Below are 24481 nucleotides of genomic sequence, written 5' to 3'. Positions count from 1 at the left end.
TATGACCATATGATGTGTTAATGTATGTATGAAATGCGCACAAAAGTAACCGGGCCTAAACTCAAGAGAGGGGTTAAAAGCTTAAACTTTTTACCATCTAATTTGTGAAACACTATGATATATTGTTATAAATTTAATAACTTTTGTAACAAAAGTATAAAGAAACTGTCCTTGTTCAAGGATTTATATGATATGAACTCCAATGATGACCCTTATTCCCTTAAACACTTTTGCAGACAATAACAACATAAACACATCTTGGAAACATCAAAGGACACAACATCTAAACACACACTGTTTACACACTAACACACACACACTCAATTTATTTGTTTTACAGCAACAATGAACAATAATGGAAACCTTTCTTCCCATGCTTCTTTTTCACTGCATAATCCTCACAAAAGCAAACCCACACAAACATCAAAGAAAGCAAAAGCAAAAAAGATCACACCACCACTAACCACTAATTAATCAAAAAGTAAGCCACCATCTTTCTCCATAAAGTGTACATCACATTAACAAATCATGTATATACTGCATACAAGATCCTCTTCATATTCTACTCTCCTCTCTGTCCCAACCCCCCCCCCCCCCTTACACACACACACACACATTTATTTTTCTTGTTCTACAAGCTTGGTTCATGTTCAACAATGGCAGAAATTGTGGTGGTAGAGCCCAGCATTGCAAGCACCAGCAATACTAATCAAAATAATAACAATGAGACGAAACCGTTTTACACGATTACTTCTGGGCGTGATTATGTTCCTGAGCCATTTGATTCTGAGAAACTGCCTGTCACTTTGAAATCAGAAATTCAAAGGTTCCTTCGTGTCGCCAATCTGATCGATGCCCAAGAGCCTCGTGTTGCTTGTTTATGTAAGCCTTCTTTTCTGCTTCTAATAAGTTGACCAAGATTCTTGTATGTTTTGTCGATACCAACTAATTAATGATTCTTGTGTGTTCACTTGCCCAAGATTCTGTTTCTTTAAAAAAAGAATAAGTTGGTGGAGTTTGATGATTCTTGAAAACATACCTCTATGAATATTCTCAATTATTGGATTAGTTAGCATGAATATTGTATTTTTTTATAGATTTCTTTTGAGTAAATGAAGTTGTGATGTGTTTTCTTGATCTTGAGTCCCAAATTTGTGATTTGTGTTTAAAATAACTTCCTTATCGGGTTCTTGGAGCTGCAGGCCGGTTTCATGCTTTTGTAGTTGCACATGACTTGGATCGTAATTCGAGTGGGCGTGGAGTTCGACAATTCAAGACTGCTCTTCTTCAGAGACTTGAACAGGTGAATCCGAAACCCGAATAAAAACAAAATATGTCATAGTAAAAAAAAAAAAAAATATTTCGTATTTCATCGTAAGTTCATAGCTTTCTTGGACGTTAAGTTTCTAATCGTCTTTTGGCACCTGAGAACGATAGGATGAAGAAGTTACTTACAGAAAAAGGAAGGAAAAAAGTGATGTACGTGAAGTCAGGCGTGTTTATCGTAAATACAAAGAATATATATTGAAACATGGTGGAGAAAGTGGTTTGGGGAACAGGTAATCAATCATGCATAACACCATGTGTTTTTCATGTTCTTTATGCTAACAAATAAATATCTTACAGGGACTCTTTGAATAGAGCTCGGCAGATCGTTGATGTATTATATGAAGTGTTGAATACACTTTCTAAGGCTGCTGGTACACAGGTAACTTGTATTTGTTTTATGTTGTCTGAATTCCAATAAAAGTATTATATATTCAATTATTCAGTGGCGGAACCAGAACTTCTTTGTCAGGGGGTCATCATAAGACTCTCTTTTCTACCTGCTACAACTAGAGAGTCTAATACATGTTTTTTCCGAGAAAAATCTCATATTGTACATATAAAAATCTTAAAAATTTCTTTGTCCGAGGGACCCTCTTGACCCCCCTCTGGTTCCGCCCCTGCAATTATTAATTCATGATTTGGATTGTGTTATGTGATAGGCCCATGCTGATAATGATGTTAAAAGATCTGAATTCTATGATTATAACATTCTTCCCCTTTATCAAGGAGGCGTTCATCATGCAATAATGCAACTACCAGAGGTCTGATGTTAAAAGATTCAACTTCTATGATTTTGTTACAAGTCAAACGGGTCGGGTTGGATTGACCTAAAAATATTTTGGTTATCTATAAATAGTTAGTGGGTCAAATTGATTAAAAAAACTGATTAAGGAGGTTCAACGCATTAAAAAGTATACATTTCGGTAACATTTGACCCGTTTGACTCGCTTCCTTTTTAGCCAACTCTTTTGTTGTTAAATCAATCAATCCAACCACCTGATTAACTGCTACAGATTAAAGCTGCAATTGCTGCTGTTCGTAACGTTGAGGGTATACCTTTCATTGAAGAATTCACCAAACACGCGCCTCATTTTGACCTGTTTGACTGGCTCCAGCATTGTTTTCGGTTTCAGGTAGGTTTTCATCATTTCATAAAATTCATCACTCTCAAATATTGTTAATAAATAATACCTTTTAATTTCAGCAAGGAAATGTTGCTAACCAGAGGGAGCATTTGATTCTACTTCTTGCAAATGTCCATATTAGAAGGAGTAATAAACCAACTAATACATCTAAGGTGCACGAAAGTTATAATAAGCTTAATCGTCTTGTTTATTTTTTTTATATGCATTTGTTAACTTTTTGAAATCGCAGTTAGCAGACGGCGCTTTAGACGACCTGATGAAGAAATTCTTCAAGAATTATACGGAATGGTGCAAATTCTTAGAGAAGAAAAACAGCATAAGGTCATAGAGATTCTACTCATGTATATATATTTTTTTTTTCTTGAATATTACAAAATTTATTTAATGGTGGTTATTGTTTGATAATTAATGCAGGTTGCCATTTTCAGAACCAGAAGCACAACAATATAAACTTTTGTATATAGGACTCTATCTTCTTATATGGGGCGAGGCTGCTAATTTACGGTTCATGCCAGAATGTCTTGCTTATATTTTTCATCATGTAGGTTCCACATTATTTATGTCATTTACAAGTGTCAACTTCATTTACTTATGAATGGGTAGATCTGGGTTGTATTTTATCTCAAACGGGTCAAATACAGTGGTGGAGCTTGAACGAAAACTCAGTGGGGGCCGGACTCCCAAAATCCAAATTGGTGGGGCCGCACTCTTAAAGATCTAATACTTTACACTAAAATTAACACTACGAGCGAAGAATTGGCGGGGGCCGGGGCATCCCCGGCCCCAATAAAGCTTCGCCAGTGGTCAAATAACAAAAATTGCTAAAAGGGGGAACAAGTTGAACGTCACCCAAAGTCTGGTTTAGGATACATACAACATCTAAAATATTTTTAGGTATTTTTCTTGATATGGACATAAAAAGTTATGGGTCAACTTCACATGACCCATACTTAAAAACGACTCTTTTCAACCCAGACCTGTTTCCAACCTACCTGACCCACCCATTTTGCCACCTCTACGTCAATCCGTAATTCGGTAACCTCTCATTTCATGCCATCATGATTGCATTTTTCGTTTCGTAGATGGCACATGACTTGCATAGCATGTTAATGGGAGCTACCATTCTATCTGCCGGTGAAAGTTTCATGCCAGCATATGGTGGAGGTCCCGAAGCTTTTCTTAATGACGTTGTCACCCCAATATATAATGTTATTCAGAAGGTATTTCAGCCTAAAAACATTCATTATTTTTACTTTCTGTTTTTCGTTTGTCAGTCTAGTTTCTGATTTTTTTATCATGTTACTGAAGGAAGCTTTGAAAAACCAAAATGGGATGACTGATTATTCAACATGGAGAAACTACGACGATTTGAATGAGTTCTTCTGGTATTTTTTTTTTTAATTTTTTTATGTATTTTTCTAAAAGTTATGATTGAAGTTGCGATGTTTACATATTACGGTGAAACTTGTTTGTTTTGTATCATTAGGTCTCCTGAATGTTTCCAACTAGGCTGGCCTATGGATACGAAACATGACTACTTTTATGTACAGTCCCCTGAGGATACTAAAAGCAAAAAAAATAAAGGCTCAGATAAACTTAAGACAGACAAAAGAAAAGAAAATAATGATGAAGAAGTGCAGGTAACATTATTATTTAGCATTAGAATGGCTCGTTTTACGTTGTTTTTATCTCAAACCGATAAAAACTAGTTAAATGTTATAATGGGTCAAATGGGTTGGAACTCGCCTGAAGTCTATTATTAATGCATGCAACCTCTTAACATTTTTCTTACACAATTTACATTATTATTGTAGTGATATTGTTTTAGTAATCACAATTCAAGCATTTTTATATTGCGGTAAAAACAACCCAGCTCGGAAGTCGGAACCGTTGCGACCCATACTAAAATATACTTGTTTTGACCCATTACCCAACGCACCCATCTTGCCACCTGTAATTATCATGATAATTATAATGTTATGATGCTTAGACCTCCTTTCATGCTTGAGCTTAACATATCTCACTTTAGATCATCAATACGTTCAATGATTGTGTTTTTGATAGCTCAAAGAAGACGATGAGTCTAACGTGGAAGAAAAAAAGGAGCAAACATGGTTGGGAAAAACAAACTTTGTAGAATTCCGCTCATTTTGGCATGTTTTCAGAAGCTTTGATAGAATGTGGGCGTTTCTTATTCTATCTTTACAGGTGAATCAAATGCTTCCAAAACGTGTTACCATCGATTAAAAATGTACTTTCTTTTTCAAGTCTACATTTCTTTCTCAGGCAATGATAATTATGGCATGTCATGATCTCGAATCGCCATTACAAATGTTTGATACACCCATACTCGAAGATATTATGAGCATCTTCATCACATCAGCAGTTCTTAAACTAGTTCAAGGTCTTGTGCTACTTTAACTTTGGTACTCTCTCATAAAGATGATAAAGTTTGCACCTTTTTGGTATTCCGCTCGCAGGGTTGTGACCGTTTCGTTTTACTCATATCCTTCTTAATACTTGCAGCTGTTCTTGATATTGTATTCACATGGAAGGCTAGATCGACAATGGACAACACTAGAACCCGAAAACATGCGTTGAAGGTGGTCATTGCAATGATATGGACCATCATGTTGCCTATATTTTATTCCAAAACTAGAAGAAAGTACACTTGTAATTCACCAAATTATGGAAGCTGGTTTGGAGAGTGGTGTTATTCATCGTATATGCTTGTCGTTGCATTCTACTTGATGTCGAATGCCGTCAATATGATCCTTTTTTCGGTTCCCGCAATTGGAAGATACATCGAGACCTCAAATTCCAGGATATCTTCACTTTTATCTTGGTGGACTCAGGTAATATTGACTTAAAAATGTGTCACATGAACTATCAAGTCTTCTAGATTAGAATATGTTCTGACTTCTTCATGGGTATTTAATATTTAGCCTAGATTATACGTGGGACGCGGAATGCAAGAGTCACAATACTCCCTTTTGAAGTACATTCTAAACACTTGAACTTTACAAGCTTATTTAATATTATACTTCAGGAAAAATGTGATCTTATATGTGTTTTATGGCGGTTTTTTCAGGTACAGTTTATTCTGGGTATTGTTGTTGTTAAGCAAATTGGCATTTAGCTACACCTTTGAGGTGAGTCTTTCACCCTTTTGAACCATATTTGTAGTATTAATCTAGCTTATAAAGTTCTAACTACCAAATGTCACCATTAGATAAAACCACTCATACAACCAACACGAGAAATTATGCGAATTGGGATTTCAAAGTATGACTGGCGTGAGCTTTTCCCAAGAGGTAAACTTATTTTTGCTCTACATCGATATATGGTTCGGTTTGCATTTATCTTACAAATTTTATTCTAAACCAGTGAAGAACAATGCTGGTGCAATTGCTGCCATTTGGGCTCCAGTCATTATGGTGAGTTTCTTTAAGAACACCATCATGCATATCTCTCATAATATGATGTTTTAAGTTTTTAACGCGATATATGTTGTTTTAGGTTTATTTCATGGACACCCAGATTTGGTATTCTATTTTCTGTGCTATCTTTGGAGGACTCTATGGAATCTTGCATCATCTTGGAGAGGTAAGTTATAAATCTTGTTGGATGACTCTATGATTCTGTTTCATTTTTTGAAACAATTCAACACGCGTTTTGTGTCTAGATTCGCACACTAGGTATGATGAGGGATAGATTTCAAGATTTACCTTTGGCCTTCATGAATTCTCTTATCCCACATCCTACGAAAACTGATAAACATCTAAACAGGAAATCATTCTTGAAAGAGATGTTTCAAAAGGTACATATTATATCTTTCTTTACCTCATTATTCTAGTGCTTCATACGTGTGTCTAATTCGCTCTTTCTAGGTGTCTGAGAAGCAAATGAGGAACGGTCTAGTTAAGTTTACCGTCGTATGGAATGAAATTATCAAAAGCTTCCGGGAGGAGGATCTCATAAGTAATAGGTTAATTACATTTATTGTTAGTTGTCTTCATTTAAATTTTTTCTTTTTCAACTAGAACTATGCATGTTAAGAAACATTTTTTTTTTCAAAAATATATGAACAGAGAGGTTGAGTTGATGAAGATGCCGTTATCATCCGAATTACTTTCTGGCCTCGTTCGATGGCCTGTTTTCCTCCTAGCACATCAGGTACATTTCGGTTTTCAATAACCGTTCACAAAATCCTCATTTGAAACTCATTATTCATCTTTCTGTTTATAGTTGCCATTGGCCTTAAGTATTGCAAAGGACTTTGTGGGTGAAGATGCAAGTCTTTTTAAAAGAATAAGAAGAGATGTGTACATGTCTATCACCGTACAAGAGTGTTACGATTCACTGAAATACATTCTTGATATACTAGTTGTCGGAGATCTTGAGAGAAGGTACCATTACCATTTACCCGAGTCTTTAATTCTTGATTTTCTTATTGAAAATATTATTAAGTAAATGGTGGCTTAAGATTACAATCTTCTTCAGAGTCATATCCGGGATAGTAGATGAGATCGAAGAAAGCATTAGGAGATCAACCTTTGTTAAAGATTTCAATCTAAGTGAGCTTCTTGCTCTACATACTAAATGCATTGATTTGGTTGAACTTCTGGTAAATCTCGACTCCTGTAACTCATATTTTTTACTTCCTTGAGTGCCCATTTGTAAGTTTACGTATTCTTTAGGTTGAAGGCAACGAGGAACATTATACTAAAGTTGTGAAAGTGCTGCAAGATATTCTTGAAATCGTCACAACTGAAATGATGAGAAACGGATCCAGGTTTGCATATGGCGTTGTTCTCTCTTGATTGATCGGTTTATATTTAGAATCCATTTGATTTGAAAATTTGATTACAGAACTGTGGAGGCAGTCAACGGTTACCAACAAACCGATGGATGTTTAAAGACATATTTTGATGACGTTGAGCCCGACCCACAACTATTTGCATCAAGGCATTCTATCCATTTCCCGTTGCCAGATAGTGATTCTATTAATGAGAAGGTTTTCTCTTCAATGTCTGTCTCTAGACAACATATGATACTAAATGTTTAAAAAAACTAACTAGTGTGAATTTGGACTGTGTAGATAAAGCGTTTCCTTTTGCTGCTTACTGTCAAAGATACAGCAATGGACATACCTTCAAACCTTGACGCACGTATGCGGTTATCCTTTTTTGCAACTTCCCTATTCATGGATATACCCCGAGCCCCCAAAGTGCGCAACATGTTGTCTTTCAGGTTTGCATTCTTCACAAATTTACCATAAGCATGTTGACTAGATATTATTTGATAAATCAATACCAAAAAAGAAGTGGAAAAAATTTACATGGTTTTGGTATCAAGTTTTTGGAAATTACGGGTTAGGTCCTCACTATTTGCCTACTCGTAACACCTTTGGTCCTTGACACTAACAGACGTTAGTTAATGTTATGATCATAGTGTTTTAACTCCACATCTAATGGAAGAAGTTAAATTCTCAACAAAGGAGCTGTATGCAAGCGATGATAATTGTTCCATCGACCTTTACATGAAGAATATATTTCCAGGTACACGTGGTTGAAGATCTATATATATATAGCTATTTTACCTATCTATTTACAATATTTTTGTCTTTTTTTAGATGACTTGGTACACTTCTTGGAAAGAATGGGGGTTGAAAACCTAGAGGATCTAGATCCTCATGGCAAGGAGCAGCTGCGAGATTGGGCTTCGTTTCGTGCACAGACTCTAAGCAGGACCGGTGAGTTGCAAGAAACTAGAGATGTTATAATGGGTGGGCAAGCGGGCCTGGCTAGGTTGAGTTGGGTTGGGTCGACCTGCAAACACTTTTTCATCTTTTTCTTCTAAAATATACTTTTTTTATTTGACCGTTTAAAACAAAATACAACGCAATTTGACATGCTGCTATCTAAATGCGCCAAAACAAACCGTTATATGTACGTTAGCTTGAAAATCTTATTTTCTTAACAGTCCGTGGAATGATGTACTATCACAAAGCCTTAAAGCTGCAAGCATTTCTTGACATGGCTGAAGATGATGGTTAGTTAAATTCAAGATTAAACACTAAAATGTACCTATCAAACATACATTTGATCTCTTCGTGTTCATGGTCATTTTCAGATATTCTTCAAGGCTACGATGCAATTGAGAGGGGGAATGATACATTATCCGCTCAGCTTGATGCACTAGCTGACTTGAAGTTCACACATGTCGTCTCTTGTCAGATGTTTGGGACACAGAAAACGTCTGGCGACCCTCAGGCACAAGAAATCCTTGAACTTATGATAAGATATCCTTCGTTACGCGTAGCTTACGTTGAAGAAAGGGATGATCCAAACGATGTAACCAGAAAAATTTATTTTTCTGTATTAGTCAAAGCAGTCAATGGTTTCGACCAGGTACGAGAATAACAAAATTTTCCAACACCAACGGATATTTAGTTATTTACTAACATCTTTTCTAAAAAAATAATCTTGAATGGTCATTGTTAATGTGTTTACAGGAGATATATCGTGTGAAGCTTCCGGGCTCACCGAATATTGGAGAAGGAAAACCCGAGAATCAAAATCATGCTATAATCTTTACTCGTGGTGAAGCGCTACAAGCAATTGATATGAATCAAGTATGCTATGCTAATAGTTTTCAATCTAGATCATCAACTTTGACTTTCATGAAAGTCAACTGATAACACATGCTTACAGGATAACTATCTGGAAGAGGCAATTAAAATGAGAAATCTCCTACAAGAATTTCTTCCACGACTCGGAAAGCGTCCTAAAATACTTGGTTTAAGGGAACACATATTCACCGGAAGGTTTGTTTTGACTTTCATAAAGTCAAAACTTTGCTCTTTTTATTCTTAAAGTCTTGTATGGTCTTTAATCTTTATTCAACTATTCTTTCCAGTGTTTCTTGTTTAGCATGGTTCATGTCTTACCAGGAGTCTAGTTTTGTCACCATTGGTCAACGGCTTCTAGCCAACCCGCTCAGGTTTCGCCTTTTCTCATAACAACGGGCTCATTTTAGCACTAGCCCGCCTAGGCTTGTAAACGAACAGAACGAACATGAACATGTTCGTTCATTAAGGAATGAACATGTTCATGAACAGTTCACGAACGCTTACCAAACAAGATTTGTTGTCCGTGTTTGTTCATTAAGGAAATAATCATGTTTATGAACACTTACCGAACGCAAAAACAAATGTTCATGAACGTAAATAAACACAAACAAACGTTATATCTGCATTTTTTTATCAGAATGATTGAAAGATTACGAAGAACCCACCAAAATAGATAAGTACTTAATATAACTATCCAAACATAGTTGATATACTTATCATAAACATAAATAACATAAAAATTAAGAAGTTTGTCAAGCTTCAACACAAACTAAAATTGAAATGGTCAGATGAGTGATATTAGCGGAGGCGTAATAGTGTAACTTTAGTTTCAAATTTTTAAAAACTAAAATCAATAAAATAGAAAAATAACATAAAGAAACCTTTAAATGAACAAACACAAATGAAAATAAAACGAACGAACATAAATGAACACATTATCGAACGTTTACGGACATAAACGGACGAACTTCATCTCTGTTCATGTTCGTTTGTTTAACTTATCGAACAATATTTCTTGTTCGTGTTTGTTCGTTTATTAAAGGAACAAGCATAAAGGAACGGTCTTCTGATTGAACATTCAGTTCGTTTACAGCCCTAGGCCAGCAGCCTGGGACATTTTGAAACTTGCTGAATCATTTGTGATTTCCTCATCAAACAGGATTCGGTTCCATTATGGGCATCCAGATCTTTTCGACAGAATCTTTCACCTAACAAGAGGCGGCATAAGCAAAGCTTCAAAGACTATTAACTTAAGTGAAGACATTTTTGCAGGATATAATACTACATTGAGACGAGGACATATTACATACCACGAGTATATACAAGTTGGTAAAGGTCGTGACGTAAGCCTGAATCAGATCTCAAAGTTTGAAGCCAAGGTAGCAAACGGAAACAGTGAACAGATTCTTAGCCGTGACATCTACAGGCTCGGCCGCCGCTTTGACTTTTTCCGCATGCTTTCTTGTTACTTCACAACAGTTGGTTTCTACTTCAGCAGCCTGATATCAGTGATGGGAATCTACGTGTTTTTATACGGGCAGCTTTACCTCGTACTAAGTGGTTTAGAAAAAGCGTTACTTCTCGAGGCGAAAGTGCACAACATACAGTCGATAGAGACAGCATTAGCATCACAGTCGTTTATTCAGCTCGGGTTATTAACAGGGCTACCAATGGTAATGGAAATAGCACTCGAAAAAGGGTTTCTCAACGCGCTAAAAGATTTTGTTCTCATGCAGCTACATTTTGCTGCAGTTTTCTTCACATTCTCACTGGGTACAAAGACCCATTATTTCGGTCGAACCATACTGCATGGTGGCGCCAAATACCGACCCACAGGGAGAAAAGTTGTGGTGTTCCACGCGAGTTTTACTGAAAACTATAGATTATACTCACGAAGTCATTTCATGAAAGGATTCGAGTTACTTTTGCTTCTAATCGTTCACGATATCATCAGGCGGGCATATAAAAACCACATGACTTATGTTCTCATCACATGTGCCATTTGGTTCTTATCGTTGACTTGGTTGTTCGCTCCATTTTTGTTTAATCCTTCGGGTTTTGACTGGAGTAAGATCGTTGATGACTGGAAAGATTGGAACAAATGGATAAAACAACAGGGTGGTATCGGGATTCAGCAAGACAAGAGCTGGCAGTCTTGGTGGTACGATGAACAAGAACACCTACGTCATTCGGGCTGGGGCTCTCGGCTCATTGAGATACTTCTTTCTTTGCGGTTTTTTATCTACCAATATGGCCTTGTCTATCATCTTGATATTGCTGGCACAAATAAAACGGTTGCGGTTTATGTCCTCTCTTGGGTTGTTATCGTCATGATTCTTGTTTTGATCAAGGTATATTTCGTTGTTCTAATGAGGCGGCAAAAGGGACGGGTCAAACAAGTTGGGTTATGGGTCAACACGGGTAATTTTTATGCGGGTCAAGTTGGCATGACCCAAAACACATCTATTATCTATTTTTTTAATATTCTATGTATAGTTAAAATGTTGTTTTGTCAACATCAACCAACTTTGGCCCCTCAACTTCGGTAATGACATACTTATCCCCTCAACTTTAATAATGACATGTTTAGCCTCTCAACTTTAATAAAGTTTTCCTTTTTTGTTTTAAATTTCATTATTTACCCTTACACTTTACTATAGTTACTATTTAGATCTTTGCTTGTTTTTATCTACGTTTCGAACCCGCTGCAGAGCGAGGGTGGTAACCCACTAGTTTCTATAAAAAATGAATCAAATATGATTAAAATAAGTTATATTATTTCTAAAATAGTGGTTTTTTTTTTTTAAAACAATGATTTTCTTGTAAAAAACCAACGATTTAGGAGGTTTAATGCATTAAAGATATGCTTTGGACGGCTTTTGATCCGTTTAACATGTTTTAATTTGACCCCTCGAAGCGGTTTGATGCAGGTTGTAAATGTGGGCAGGAACTATCTCAGTGATAATCATCAGCTTTCCTTCAGGCTATTCAAAGCTTCTCTTTTCCTGTCTGTAATAGCAACCATAATCACTCTTTCATACATCTGTCAATTATCCGTAACCGATTTGATCGTCTGCTGTCTCGCCTTTCTACCCACCGGCTGGGGCCTCATACTTGTAAGCTGTCACGACTCCGATCTAACGGCTGAAACAAACATCTTGTACATTTGATTTCTCGAATCTAAACAAACTAGATTTCTCGATTTCAGGTTGGACAAGCGTTCAGGCCGTTGATTCAAGGCACGGTTCTCTGGAAGTTCACGCGGCTTTTTGCGCAAGCGTATGATTATGGAATGGGCGTCATTCTTTTCACGCCGATCGCTTGTTTGGCATGGCTTCCGATTGTTGAAACTTTTCAGACACAGTTTCTGTTCAACCCAGCTTTCAGTAGGAGATTGCAGATTAAACCGATTCTTAAATCCAAAAAGAAACACATATAGGCATATAGCTTTTTCCTGCATTCAAAATTCTGTGTACATATTCCATATAACTAGTGTAGTGCACATAAAAACCATTTTTTGTGGTTTAAGTCATAAGTATATTACAGGAACCAATGAAACTCTTTATTTCAAAATCCGAACTTCGTATTGAACAAACAATCAAAAATTCTTTTCATTTACATATCTCGGTCCATTTAAAACAAAGGATATCGGTTTACTATTCCACACGCATTCACCTTCATAAAAAGGTGAACCATGCCTATTTACACACACGTGACATAAAACTTTCATCCACGGCTAAAGAACAGACCCCGTTATTTAGGTGAACGAGAAGATATTACTTGATCCCCAGTGAACTGTAAAGACGGGTCCTGACCCGTTCTGGAATCATCTACGTCGGCTTTATCTACTGCATTTGAATCCACACCGTTCATTCTAAAGCTGTCTGGATCATTTACATTGACTTCACCGGTTAAGTTCACAGGAACCATAGGCTCTGGACTCGGTGATAGAGGGTTATCTTCCATTACCAACTTCACCGCAATCCCCTTCTTGTTAACAGCTGTAACGTTTTCATGTGGAGAATGGCAATCTCCGTCAACAGTTCTCTTAAGACTTCCTGATTTATCTTTATCGTTATCGGGTCTCGGGCTTTTATGAAACAGTGACCCAACCTTATGGAGCCCCCTCTTAACCATGTTTCTTGATTTCGGTTTGCTACCCTCTAGACTTTCGTCTGTGCTGCTTGAATCATTTTGCGGTCGTTCAGACCTGACTCTACTAGTCACCGAATCACCATCTTTACGCACCCTGTTCTTCCCTTTTCTCGGCTCCCAAACTTGCGCTACATCCGCACCTGGGTGGTGAATCCATATGCCGGTTTCTCTTTGCCCTTCGACGTCAATCGGTTCAAAATGATCAGCCGAAACTTTTTTAGAATTTTCAGGCGATTTATCCGCAACGTCTTCTTTCTTGAACTCACTCTTTGATGCGTTGTCATCGTAATGTTGTTCAAATACCTTTACTTCGGCTTCGATAACTTTAACCGCAAGATGCAGTCTTCCCATTTTAATGTTCTGAAGAGGCAACCACATGTCGTGTCTCTCACCGTCTCTAATATCATTAATCTTTACGCAGCAATCACTGCATGAAATTCGTATAATTCATTCAAATGAACATGAGTTTGTATATAGCAATGTTGTAATAATCGGTAGGCGCTAGTCGGCGAGTGGGGCACTGACTAGCGATTAATCGGGATCAACAGGGATTAATCGGATTGGGATTTTTATATGTAATCTTTAGTTTTATATATATTAGCACGCATTTTTATGTGTGATTTTTTAGTAAGACAAGTTTTAACCTCTCGTCCACTCATTTTTTAAGTAGACAAGATTAATCACCGAAATTTACAAGGTTTGACTGGAAAATGGCCGAAATTTGGTCGGTAATTGACCGGAATTTGTCCAGAACCGCCGATTTTTGGCCGCTTAGACTGCCTAGGGCTGCCGTTAACCGTCTAGCGATTAATTGGCCAATTAGATGAAATTACTCGGTGACCAGCGATTAATCAACGACTAATCGGATGCTAGTCGGGATTTTTACAACCATGGTATATATCATGAGTACACAGTAACGATCTAAGAATAAGGAATAGAAACAAACCCAAGGGTGTCGTCGTAAAGGTGATCTTTATCACGGACTCCGATTTCAAGAAGATTAGGTGAATCCCATGATGCAATCGGAATCTTGAACTCTTCATACCATTTTGGAGATAATGTTTTCTTCTGTGTCTTGGTCTTAAACCGAAACGTACCAAGCTGTCCTTTTATGTAAGGATCAGCCAACCCTGGAAAGCGGTTCGGTTAGCCCGCATGTTCACTAAACGGTTTGGAAAATTAATGCGCGTTTTGAAGTAAACTTACCGTTCATGTCGGATGGTTTCATATCTGATCCTTCCACGATTTCCACTAAGGCGTGACCAACTGGTTCTTTCACATCAACCGAAAACCATGTTTCTAAATGTAACACACATAAAAATATGAGTTCAAAACCTACAATAAAATATGTAACATGGACAATTTAATGGTAATTTCCGAGTGGTAAAAACATGTTATACCTGGTTCTGGTGAAACAAATTTCTCGACATCCACCACCAACATATTAGGCTGCAAAAACAGTGAATGTGTCAATCTATAAACGTCAACCGGGTCATATATAGATTTAACGGGACAAAAACGGGTCAAACGGGTTGAAAGTCGCCCAAAGTGTATTCTAATGCTAGTGGTCTCATAAATTGTTTTTTTAAGATTCTTGTAATAAAGTTACTGTAATCGTATTTTCTTCATTAACGATACATAAACTAAGAAGAAGACAAAAAGATATTTGGCAGGTCAACCCGCTACGTGACCCATTTCATCCTGAACCCGTTTTGACCCGCTACTCAACCTGCAACGAACGAACGCGTTACCTCAACTAGTGTCTCCTCCAACGCAACTGTCAGAAGCTTATCCTAATCAAGTGGAAAATTCATATTAAACATGTATTAGATCGAGTGTGTTCACGTTTGTGTGTGTGTAATTACAATCGATGTAGAAACCGAGTACTAACCAACCATCCTGCAATCCCGGGAACTTCGGTAACATCAAGACCACGAGAAAATATCGGTTTTACGGTCATCTGAAAGTAGGGTGGTTCAACAAAACACACCCTCAAACGTCCGAGAAATGGCCATTTTGGGAGAAACTTTATTCCTACCAGTACCTAATCGAATTTGAAATATCACAAATTATATTATTAACCTCGCAAATAATAATTATTAACGAAAGGTTGGTGAAAACAACAGACCTTTCCTTCAACATGCATTCCTGTCAAATGCATTTTAGCCCACATACCGAAACCCAATCTTTTTGTAAGTTTCACAGCTAATATTGCACTCATGTCATCAGCTGTTTTAAAATTTAATCCCAGTTCCAAAACCTTAACATATAATATTAAAAAAAAAATTAGAAATCACTAATAATATATATGTATACTACAAGACAACCCCATGATCAAGACAAGTTAATTTACCAAATGATCATCGCCCGTGGATTTATGACAAACCCTCATTTCCGTAATCATAGGCGGTGATCTTCCCATATATAATTTCTGAACCATAGCTTCTTTCTGCATACATCGTTACATTCAAAGATTACGAGTAGCAACTTCACAATTTGATCTCTATATTGCTCCATACATTGATTAACCAAGGAAAGAATTCTTATGAGCAGTGGCGAAGCTTGAGATTTCCGACCGGGGGGGGGGGGGTCGGGTTGCTCCAAACGATGAAAACGACGCTTCAATTCGGGTGTTTAAATTTTCAATTAACCAAAATTAAGTCACTTGGAGCACCATTTCGAAGTAAGTTTTACATCAATGGACTCGTATCGTCGTTCTGATCAAAAGCCCTAAAAAATCTGTTTATAATTTGGAAAATAACTTAACTCCGTTAAGTTTTTTTAACGGGGGACCATTGTAGGGAAAATAGGTGAAAGGTGGGACTGGTGGGGGGAATATTCTGAGGTGAGATTATTAATGGCCAATAAGGTTTAGGTGAGATTATTACAGACCAATTCCCCAAATATTAATAGTTTTGAAGTACACTCTCTCATAATAACCTCTCTGTAGTAAGACTTTGTTGGAGAGTTAATGCAAGTTCAAGATAACTAGTATTAAGCCCGCCCCCTCCTCGCGTTGCAATGGGGGAGTAAAATCGTGACAAATAGCATCAATGCGACAACACCGCCAACGACCACCAACACTGAAGTTGCGACGTGTTAATGCAAAGAAATTAGATCGAAATATAAAACATAGAAAATAATAACTAAGTAAATTTAGGACCCCCGCGTGGCGACAAACCTATCAAACAGGAAAAATGACGACATAAAAACGTTTAATCACACACACACGTTGCGTCATTTTAACTCGTAAAATTAAGAATGAAGCGTAAAACAAAACGTAAATTCGTTGAACCACACACGAACGTTGCGTCGTGTTACCGGACCTAAAAATTCTATAAAACCGGGGGGTCGAAAACGTATACCCAAAAATTTCTATATGAAAACTACATAATCTCCACTACAGAACGAAAAGTTCGGGGGGTCGGCCGCCCCTTAAAAGCTTCGCCCATGCTTATGAGAACACTAAATATTTCGGACTTTTATGTATTTTTTTTGTGACCATGAGAAACCATAAGTGAAAACTCGTGGGGCCCATCAATACCCTGCTAACAAGTGGGACCAAGTGAAGCGCAACTTACACTAGCCAGCCAACAGGTGGCCCACCAATATCCTTTTAAGTCTCTTTTCAACGTCGTGTGAAATCAGGAATTTCTTTGAATCCACTATGTATTAGGTGGGGAAGTATACTACTTTAGACAAAAATGACTTTTAACCTGTAACTTTAAATATGTCTAGTGTCTCTATAAAATAGATGTTTAATCATAGTTAGTTAGAACACATCTATTACCATGGTACAACCCAACCCAACCCAACCCAACCCAACCCAACCCAACCAAAGGCATATTTTCATATAACCAATCTATATCAAGTATCTGATGCAGCATCCAACTAAATTGAGATTCAAAGCCTATGAATAACATAAAAAAGAAAGTATAAAAGATGCAATTCATACCACGGTCCACGGTTTATACTTCTCTAAGAACCAAGGTAAAATCGGGAGGAGCATTTTCTGTGAGACAATATTTTCCATACATATAGGCCAAATATTTTCTATCAAATGGTTCAACCACCGTACCGATTCAGAATCCGATAACACCTAAAAAGAACCAAAAGTGGTTGATTAAATTTCAATTATTTCGAGCTAAAGATTCGATAATAATTCAACTTGATCACAATGAATAAACTACCAATCGTAGCACAAATAAAGAACATCAAAACAAAAGTTTTCGAGATTCAATTATTATTCAACTTGATCACAATGAATAAACTAGGAATTGAAGCACAAATAAAGAACATCAAAAAGAAAGTCAAAACATCGAGCCGGAGTCTCATTGGAAACAGCCTCTCTATTCCTACGGGTATAGGTAAGGCTGTCTACATCTTACCCTTAGACCCTACCTTAGCTTTGCTATTGGTGGGATTTACTGTATGAGTATGATGATTATGAAAAAGAACATCAAAAAGATAAAGAATCTATAAGCATCTAACAACAATTCACTAAATTAAAGAAATTGATGCAAAATTAACAAGACCAAGTTGAAAAGATTCACCCTTTTTTGATTGGCTTGTCTTCTTTCTTCAAATCTCACCTTCCTCCTGAATCTTTCTGCAAAATTCTCATGAACCTTCAACAAAAACACACAATCAAAAACACAGCTATATACATACATGGATATGTATATGTATAATCAACAAAACTCTTGCTTACCAAATAAAGATAGATCAAAGATATGAAGTAAACTAAAGGGTGACAAGAACTGAAAGAAGAGATCAACCATATCACCAACAACACAATGCCCACATGATGAATGATTGAAACCTCTGTTATATCCATTGACCAGGTATCAAAATGTTGACTTTTGATCTTTCTTGTTCTCGATCACCAACAACTACAAGATATCTTGGTCAAATCCCACCATAAAGATGAAGAAATTTGAGAACTTGAAGCTGACCCACTTCATCTAAAGCTCCAAAAACAAAAAAGAACCATCAAGAGCATCTGAATTTAAATGAGTTGGATGTATATAATATACGAGGTAAGGTGGACTTTGACCGGAGGGTGGCAGTTAAGGGTCTTAGACGTGTTATACGGGTGTAATACCCACATGATTGAGGTGGTGGCATCGTAGTGGATTCTTTTCACAGCTTTTCTGTCTTTCTGTCCATTTGTAATGGCTGCTGTTACACGTGTTATTTTTGTACTTTAATTATTGCATGTTTCATCTCGTTACGAAAAAGCTAATCCTTTGGTATTGCCGTGTTTGTATATATAAATATAAACATATACGTATATTATATATACTAGTGGGATTTCTTCGTGTTACACAGCGAAGATTTCACCGGCGTCGATTCGGTTTGTTATGATACCGATATGTCTAAAAAAATATTGACATGTGTTTTACATCGATCAAAATTAATATACATGAATACCACTATTAATATGGGTACCAACGTTGTTCACTCGTAATTAGCCAAGTTCGTCAAGGTACCCACACTCGTATAATCTACATTATCAAATAAACACTCCGTTTTGAATGCAATCTGGTTGTCAACAAATTGTAAGCCAGAATATCAAAAAAGACAAGTTATGCAGAATAGCGTATTCAATTTTTTTATATTAAAGTTTACTAAAAGAGTTATTGACATATGTTATTTTAAAATACAACAAGGGTTGAAATTAAAGCTTAGATACTATATATAATATTTTTAAAATTCATTTTTCCCTATTCATTTCTTCTCTCTTTTTATATAAACTAATAATAATAATAATAATAATGGAATTCCCCCGCGATATGCGGCGGGAATTCGGTGAGTATCGATTTGGTTCGTTACACTATTTGCCCTTACTGTAGCAATCGAAAAAAGAAAACAAAATATAAGGGTCTTAATATGCCCAAAAGGACTTTGACACGTGTTTTACATCGATTGAAAACCATAAAAACAATTATAGGTATCACTTATGATTATTTCAATATCGATGTCGGTACTCATGTTGTTCGCGTGGAATCAACGCGGTTCAACACGGTACTCTACAATACCTACATTTGTATAACTTACGATACAAAAAAGAAAAGAAACTTTATTTTGATTATAAATTTTGATTGAAAACCATAAAAACAATTACGGGTACCACTTTCGATCATTTCAGTGCCGATACTGGTTCCGATGTTGTTCGATTGGAATCGGTTCGGTTCATCACGGTACCATACGATACCTGGACGTGTATAGTTTACGATGCAACAAAAACACTCTATTTTGAATACAAAACTATATCGAAATGTCGAGAAAAAAAAAAGTAAACAAAATTGCGTATACAAGTTAAAAAAGTTAACAAATGCATGTTATTAGAGAAAAATCAAATTAAATAGAAATTAAATCGGATAAAGTGTATATAACTGATACATATACCGGTTTGAATAATACCAATAACGGTGCCAATGTTTTGTTTGAATTAGATCAATTAGTCACGATACCGATACGATATCAACACTCATTAGGTTACGACTAAAAAACACTCTACACTTATTTAATTTTATGCTATTAGTTCGTTTAAATAAATCTCAATTCAACAAATATGTATATTTTAATTAAATACATCAGACATTAAGCAATTTGATGGCATTAATTAGAGACAACAACAATAACTAATATTATTTTAAAATAATTAAATACTCTAGAAAATAAATTTAAGTGAATTCACTATTCATCGTAGCTTTAAAATCATATGTATATTTACTTTTATGTTATTAGTTCGTTTAAATAAATCTCAGACATTAACAAATATGTAGATTGGAAAAATTGGTGTTTGTATCCCTTGGATTGATGTTGTTTCGTTTGTTTGCTCGTAGGTCCTTGTTTTGAGGACCTTTTGAGTTTGTTTGAATGAAATTTTCCTTTAAAAAAAACCAATTTGATGGCATTAATAAAGACAACAACCATAATTAATATTATTTTAAAATAACTAAATACTCTAAAAAATGAATTTAAGTGAATTTACTATTCATCATAGCTTTAAAATCATATGTATAATAATAATAATAATAAAATAATGTATAATAAATAAATAATTAAATATAATATAATATAATATAATATAATATAATAAAATATAGGGTATTTACCTGTACGTTGGGCCGGTACGTTACCACAAGCATTCGATATCGGATCGGTTAGTTACAGTGTCAGTACGAAATATGCACTCGGTATAAAAATCAACGTGTTTTTTACACATAGCAAAACCAATAAAAACGAACATGGTACTGGTGTTGATGTCGTTCCATGGGCATGGATAGGTTTAGATCGTCACGCTATTGATACTGATATTCATTTATCATCGCTGACAAAGTTATATAAATGAAAATTTATGGAAACCGAAACCAAAAAAATGAATACAAGTATCGGTACTGATGTTGTTTGGTATGGTACAATAGCGATACGGTGTCAGTTTATTAAAAGCAAAAACAATAAAAATAAAGAGCAGTATCAATACAGATGTTGTTCAGTCGGTTTCGGTTCGATTCACTACAATAACGGCACGGTATCCACCATCAAACAGGAAACCATAAAAGTCAATATAGGTATATGTACCGATGTTGTTCGTTTCGTTCGGTATGGTATGTTAGCAATATGGTGTCAGTTTATCGAAAACAAAAACAATAAAAATAAATATCGGTACCAATATATATGTTGTTTGGTCGATTTCGGTTTGGTACAAAAGCGACACTAAATAGTCGTTTTCAATAAGATTTATATCGCAATGTTGAAAAAAACATAGAACACAAGTTATTAGGAAAAAATCCAACTGATCAATGAATAATATATATTTCCATATTATAAATTAGCAACAAGTTGTTGCTTAATGGTGTTGTATCATTGGGAAATTTTCAAAAAAAAAAAAAAAAGAAATTCATTTCTAATCAAAGAATTTCATTTTTTGCATTTTAACCCCTTTGATTTTTAACTTTTAACTTAAAGTTTTTCAGTTTTTACAATTTAACCCCAACATTTTTTTATTTTCAACTGTGGTCCCCCATACTTTTCATCTTTCGCAAGTTTTTTCGTTTTACATTTCGTTCTAAGTTTTGCGAGTTAACACACAACAACATGCGTGTGGGGTTCAACGTTTTTTTGTCTATGTTTTCCCCTTTTGATTTTGATAGGCTCATCGCAAAACATATATCTTTCATCGTTTGACAGATTCGTCACAACGCGCTGGTCCTAGATCGACTTATATATTCTTTTCTACGTTTTTACGTTTCGCTCTAATTTCATCGCATTAACATGCCGCAATGGGCGTGCGTAGTTCAACGATCTTACGTCTGCTTTTCGTCTGGTGTTATTTTGTCCTTTTTATTTATTTTACTTTTACGAGTTTTTCCGTTGTTGGTAGTCGCTGACAATGATGTGACATTGGTGCTACTTGGCACGGTTTTACGAACGTTTTTAATCTATTTAGTGTTTTACTAATAATATTTTTGAGTTTGCCTATATATATCCTTTAATTAAAAGACTAAATTTAACATGCATATTATTATGTGCATGTCAGTATAAATTCGATTTCCTCTACGTTTTGACGTAAACCTTTTCTGGAAACGAGTCAGGTCAGATATAATATGTAGTTGTAATATGTTTTCGTTTAAAAAACCATTTTGAAGTGCATGTTTTATCTACGTTATGGTATAAAAACGAGTTGGTCTACGTAAAACGTAAACTTTTTTGGAAAACGAGTCGGGTCAAATATAATATGTTTTCGTCTTTTTATGTATGTTCCATAAATTTTGTTTCGAATCGAGTGATGTCAAATTGTCCCTATCCCCCTTTTTTCAAAAGTTCAATTAATCGCTTTTAATTAGGGGAGGGGGGTCGGGGCGCCGCGTGATGGCCTCTTATACACGCGTTGATGATCGTTAAACACCGCCGCCACCAGCCTTGTTCCACACATGGAATAGATGACGCGTGCTCGTCATCACGCGTTGATTTTCTATTTTTGTACCGTTGAAATGAACGTTGGTTTGATGTATATGACCGTTTGTATGATTTTGCTATATATATACTCACAATACAATTCGTTAAAATATCAAATAATACAATCATTCCAACACAAAAAAAAAAATACAATCTTTCAAACTACAAAAAAAAAATTCAATGCAACCCAAAATGGAAGGTTCCAGAAAACGAGGTTCGGGTTCGAAGAAAAAACCCATACGACCAAAGGTTCGAGCTAATCATGGCGAGCCGGCGAGTTTTGGTTGTAAGACGAACCCGACCAAATCCCACCATTTCAAACCCAACCGTTTCTCAACCAACCATTTTAAACCTAACAATTTCCACCATTTCAAACCCAACCGTATCAAAACCAACCTTTCTTTCCAGCATTTCAACCTCAACAATTTCAAACACAACCGTTTAAAACCCACCATTACAACCTCGACCGACTAGAAGATAACAATCTCATCCACCAATTCGCCCGTGCATACCTTGAACCACAACAACAACTTGATGATGATGACGATAGTGAACTGGTTCAAGAAGAAGAAGAAGAAGGAGGAGGAGGAGGAGGAGGAGGAGGAGGAGGAGGAGGAGGAAGAGGAAGGAGGAAGAGGAAGGAGGAGGAAGGAGGAAGAAGGAGGACGAAGAAGAAGGAGGACGAAGAAGAAGAAGTTGAAATCGTCCCACAACATCCGCTCGGAGAGCTTGGAGGAGCGAGGAGGAGGTCGCCTTGATCAAGGCATACTTGCACATCTCCGAAAAAAAAAAAACATTCGAATGAACAAAAAAGAGACTTGTTTTGTAGAAGAGTTATATCTCATTTTGCCAAACTTCCTGGTTCGACCGAACGAAACATGGATCAAATGACTTCGAAGTGGGGAGATTTGAACTGAAAAATGAATAAATTTAACGCTTGCTTCATTCAGTTGGTACGTTTTTTTTAACTTATCTCTAGATGTTTTATTTTTATTTTTTAAAACAGAAAACTGTTTTTTTTGAATTTTATAAAACAGAAAACTTTTTTTTAAACAGAAAACAGTTTTTTTTATTTTATAAAACAGAAAAATGTTTTTTTATTTTATAATACAGAAAACTGTTTTTTTATTTTATAAAAGAAAAAACTGTTTTTTAAATTTTATAAAACAAAAAACTGTTTTTTTTTATTTTTTTTAAACAGAAAACAATTTTTTTTTTATTTTTTAAAAACAGCAAACTGTTTTTTTATTTCTTTAAAACATAAAACTTTTTTTTTATTTTTATAAAACAGATTACTGTTTTTTATCTTGTTTTATAAAATAATTTTTTTTGTATTTTTTGTAGACCCAAAATCCATAAAGCGGAGTGAACGAGGCAACTATCATAAAAAACGCCTTAGAAGACTATTGCCGGACATACAAGCATAAAACTTTTCCACACATGGCGGCATGGGAGGTTACGAGACATCATCCGAAGTGGGTACCGGTTGCGTTGGTCGACATGGATGGGCCGACAGCTCCAAGGAGAAAAGGAGGTCCCAAAAGATCGAAAACTTTCGAGTCCGGGACTACACTACTTCCGAGTCCGGTAACATGCCTGAAATGAATTTGAACGATCAACCCGATGATGAACCCGATCAAGATGATACACCCACAAGGCCGCGCTGCAAGAAAAGTGGTGATTCGTCAAGTAGAGGAAGAAGCAGTGGCGGAGTCCATCACCGAATTTAAAGAGGCTAAATTGGTGGAAATGGCTGAATCCAAAGAAAAAAGAAGAAATACTTGTGATGGAATTTTAAGAGGCTAAAATAGGATTTATTTAAATGGAATTAATAATCTATAATTTTATTGTTTTATTGTTAATTTATATTTAAAAAAAAAAAAAAAACCATCACTTGTGATGGGCATCCCTAGTAAAATCCATCACTAGTGATGGAATGAAGCTCGATGATGTGACGGAACTTGATTAGATGTTGTGAGTGATAAAATTCCATCACTAGTGATGCGCCCCTACCCCCCTTACACGTGTCGGTTCCTTTATGCCCATTGATGTTTTCTATGTATGAGTTGGGTCACATATAATACGTTATGATTGTTAATCTCAATTTACTTTACATTTCGATCCAATCGCAATGCTTATATAGGTCACATTGTGTTCAGTCAGAAACTTCGAAACGTGCGTTTTCATATAGTTAACGCATTACATAACATTTGGACTAATCCATTCAATATTTGCGATGTGCCCGCACTGC

General features: G+C 36.0%; 2 protein-coding genes across 3 annotated transcripts; one reads left to right on the top strand and one right to left on the bottom strand.

The window, feature by feature from the left end:
• Window positions 1-560: 560 nt before the first annotated feature.
• Window positions 561-12684, top strand: LOC110895214 (putative callose synthase 8). Of its 2 annotated transcripts, XM_022142492.2 has the most exons (38): window positions 561-882; window positions 1203-1303; window positions 1438-1559; window positions 1627-1708; window positions 1989-2090; window positions 2343-2462; window positions 2534-2626; window positions 2704-2795; window positions 2889-3015; window positions 3557-3694; window positions 3783-3859; window positions 3961-4114; window positions 4539-4682; window positions 4761-4878; window positions 5001-5329; window positions 5420-5472; window positions 5566-5626; window positions 5707-5788; window positions 5862-5911; window positions 5994-6080; window positions 6160-6294; window positions 6365-6462; window positions 6566-6650; window positions 6723-6883; window positions 6978-7101; window positions 7175-7269; window positions 7347-7491; window positions 7576-7727; window positions 7929-8035; window positions 8110-8229; window positions 8460-8528; window positions 8610-8887; window positions 8992-9111; window positions 9191-9303; window positions 9396-9479; window positions 10268-11459; window positions 12039-12224; window positions 12317-12684. In XM_022142492.2, the coding sequence occupies exons 1-38, from the start codon at window positions 657-659 to the stop codon at window positions 12545-12547; spliced, it is 5853 nt and encodes a 1950-aa protein (XP_021998184.1). In that variant the 5' UTR covers window positions 561-656; the 3' UTR covers window positions 12548-12684. The 2 variants fall into 2 exon arrangements, with proteins under 2 accessions (XP_021998184.1, XP_035836986.1); XM_035981093.1 differs by lacking the exons at window positions 12039-12224; window positions 12317-12684 and having other exon boundaries at window positions 10268-10781; window positions 10861-11151.
• Window positions 12647-18359, bottom strand: LOC110895215 (C2 domain-containing protein At1g53590). Its single transcript, XM_022142493.2, has 11 exons — window positions 17975-18359; window positions 17817-17891; window positions 17219-17362; window positions 15617-15712; window positions 15392-15523; window positions 15155-15307; window positions 15015-15056; window positions 14664-14712; window positions 14470-14562; window positions 14210-14393; window positions 12647-13690 (listed from the first exon to the last, which is right to left on the bottom strand). Exons 1-11 carry the CDS (start codon window positions 18098-18100, stop codon window positions 12862-12864), a joined length of 1923 nt encoding a protein of 640 aa, XP_021998185.1. The 5' UTR covers window positions 18101-18359; the 3' UTR covers window positions 12647-12861.
• Between the last annotated feature and the right edge of the window lie 6122 nt (window positions 18360-24481).

The sequence above is a fragment of the Helianthus annuus genome, chromosome 12 (genome assembly GCF_002127325.2).
Source record: "Helianthus annuus cultivar XRQ/B chromosome 12, HanXRQr2.0-SUNRISE, whole genome shotgun sequence".
Taxonomy (NCBI): domain Eukaryota; kingdom Viridiplantae; phylum Streptophyta; class Magnoliopsida; order Asterales; family Asteraceae; genus Helianthus; species Helianthus annuus.
Note: the sequence above shows the minus strand (reverse complement) of the source record. Positions and strands in the feature narration are given on the sequence as shown.

Coding starts and splice junctions, on each gene's coding strand:
- LOC110895214 (XM_022142492.2), top strand. CDS start 657: ATGGCAGAAATTGTGGTGGTAGAGCCCAGCATTGCAAGCACCAGCAAT. Junction 6,295..6,364: donor TGAAAGAGATGTTTCAAAAG/GTACATATTATA, acceptor CGCTCTTTCTAG/GTGTCTGAGAAGCAAATGAG. Junction 7,492..7,575: donor GTGATTCTATTAATGAGAAG/GTTTTCTCTTCA, acceptor TGGACTGTGTAG/ATAAAGCGTTTCCTTTTGCT.
- LOC110895215 (XM_022142493.2), bottom strand. CDS start 18,100: ATGGATATAACAGAGGTTTCAATCATTCATCATGTGGGCATTGTGTTG. Junction 17,892..17,974: donor CTTTGATCTATCTTTATTTG/GTAAGCAAGAGT, acceptor TTTTTGTTGAAG/GTTCATGAGAATTTTGCAGA. Junction 14,563..14,663: donor ATTTGTTTCACCAGAACCAG/GTATAACATGTT, acceptor TGTTACATTTAG/AAACATGGTTTTCGGTTGAT.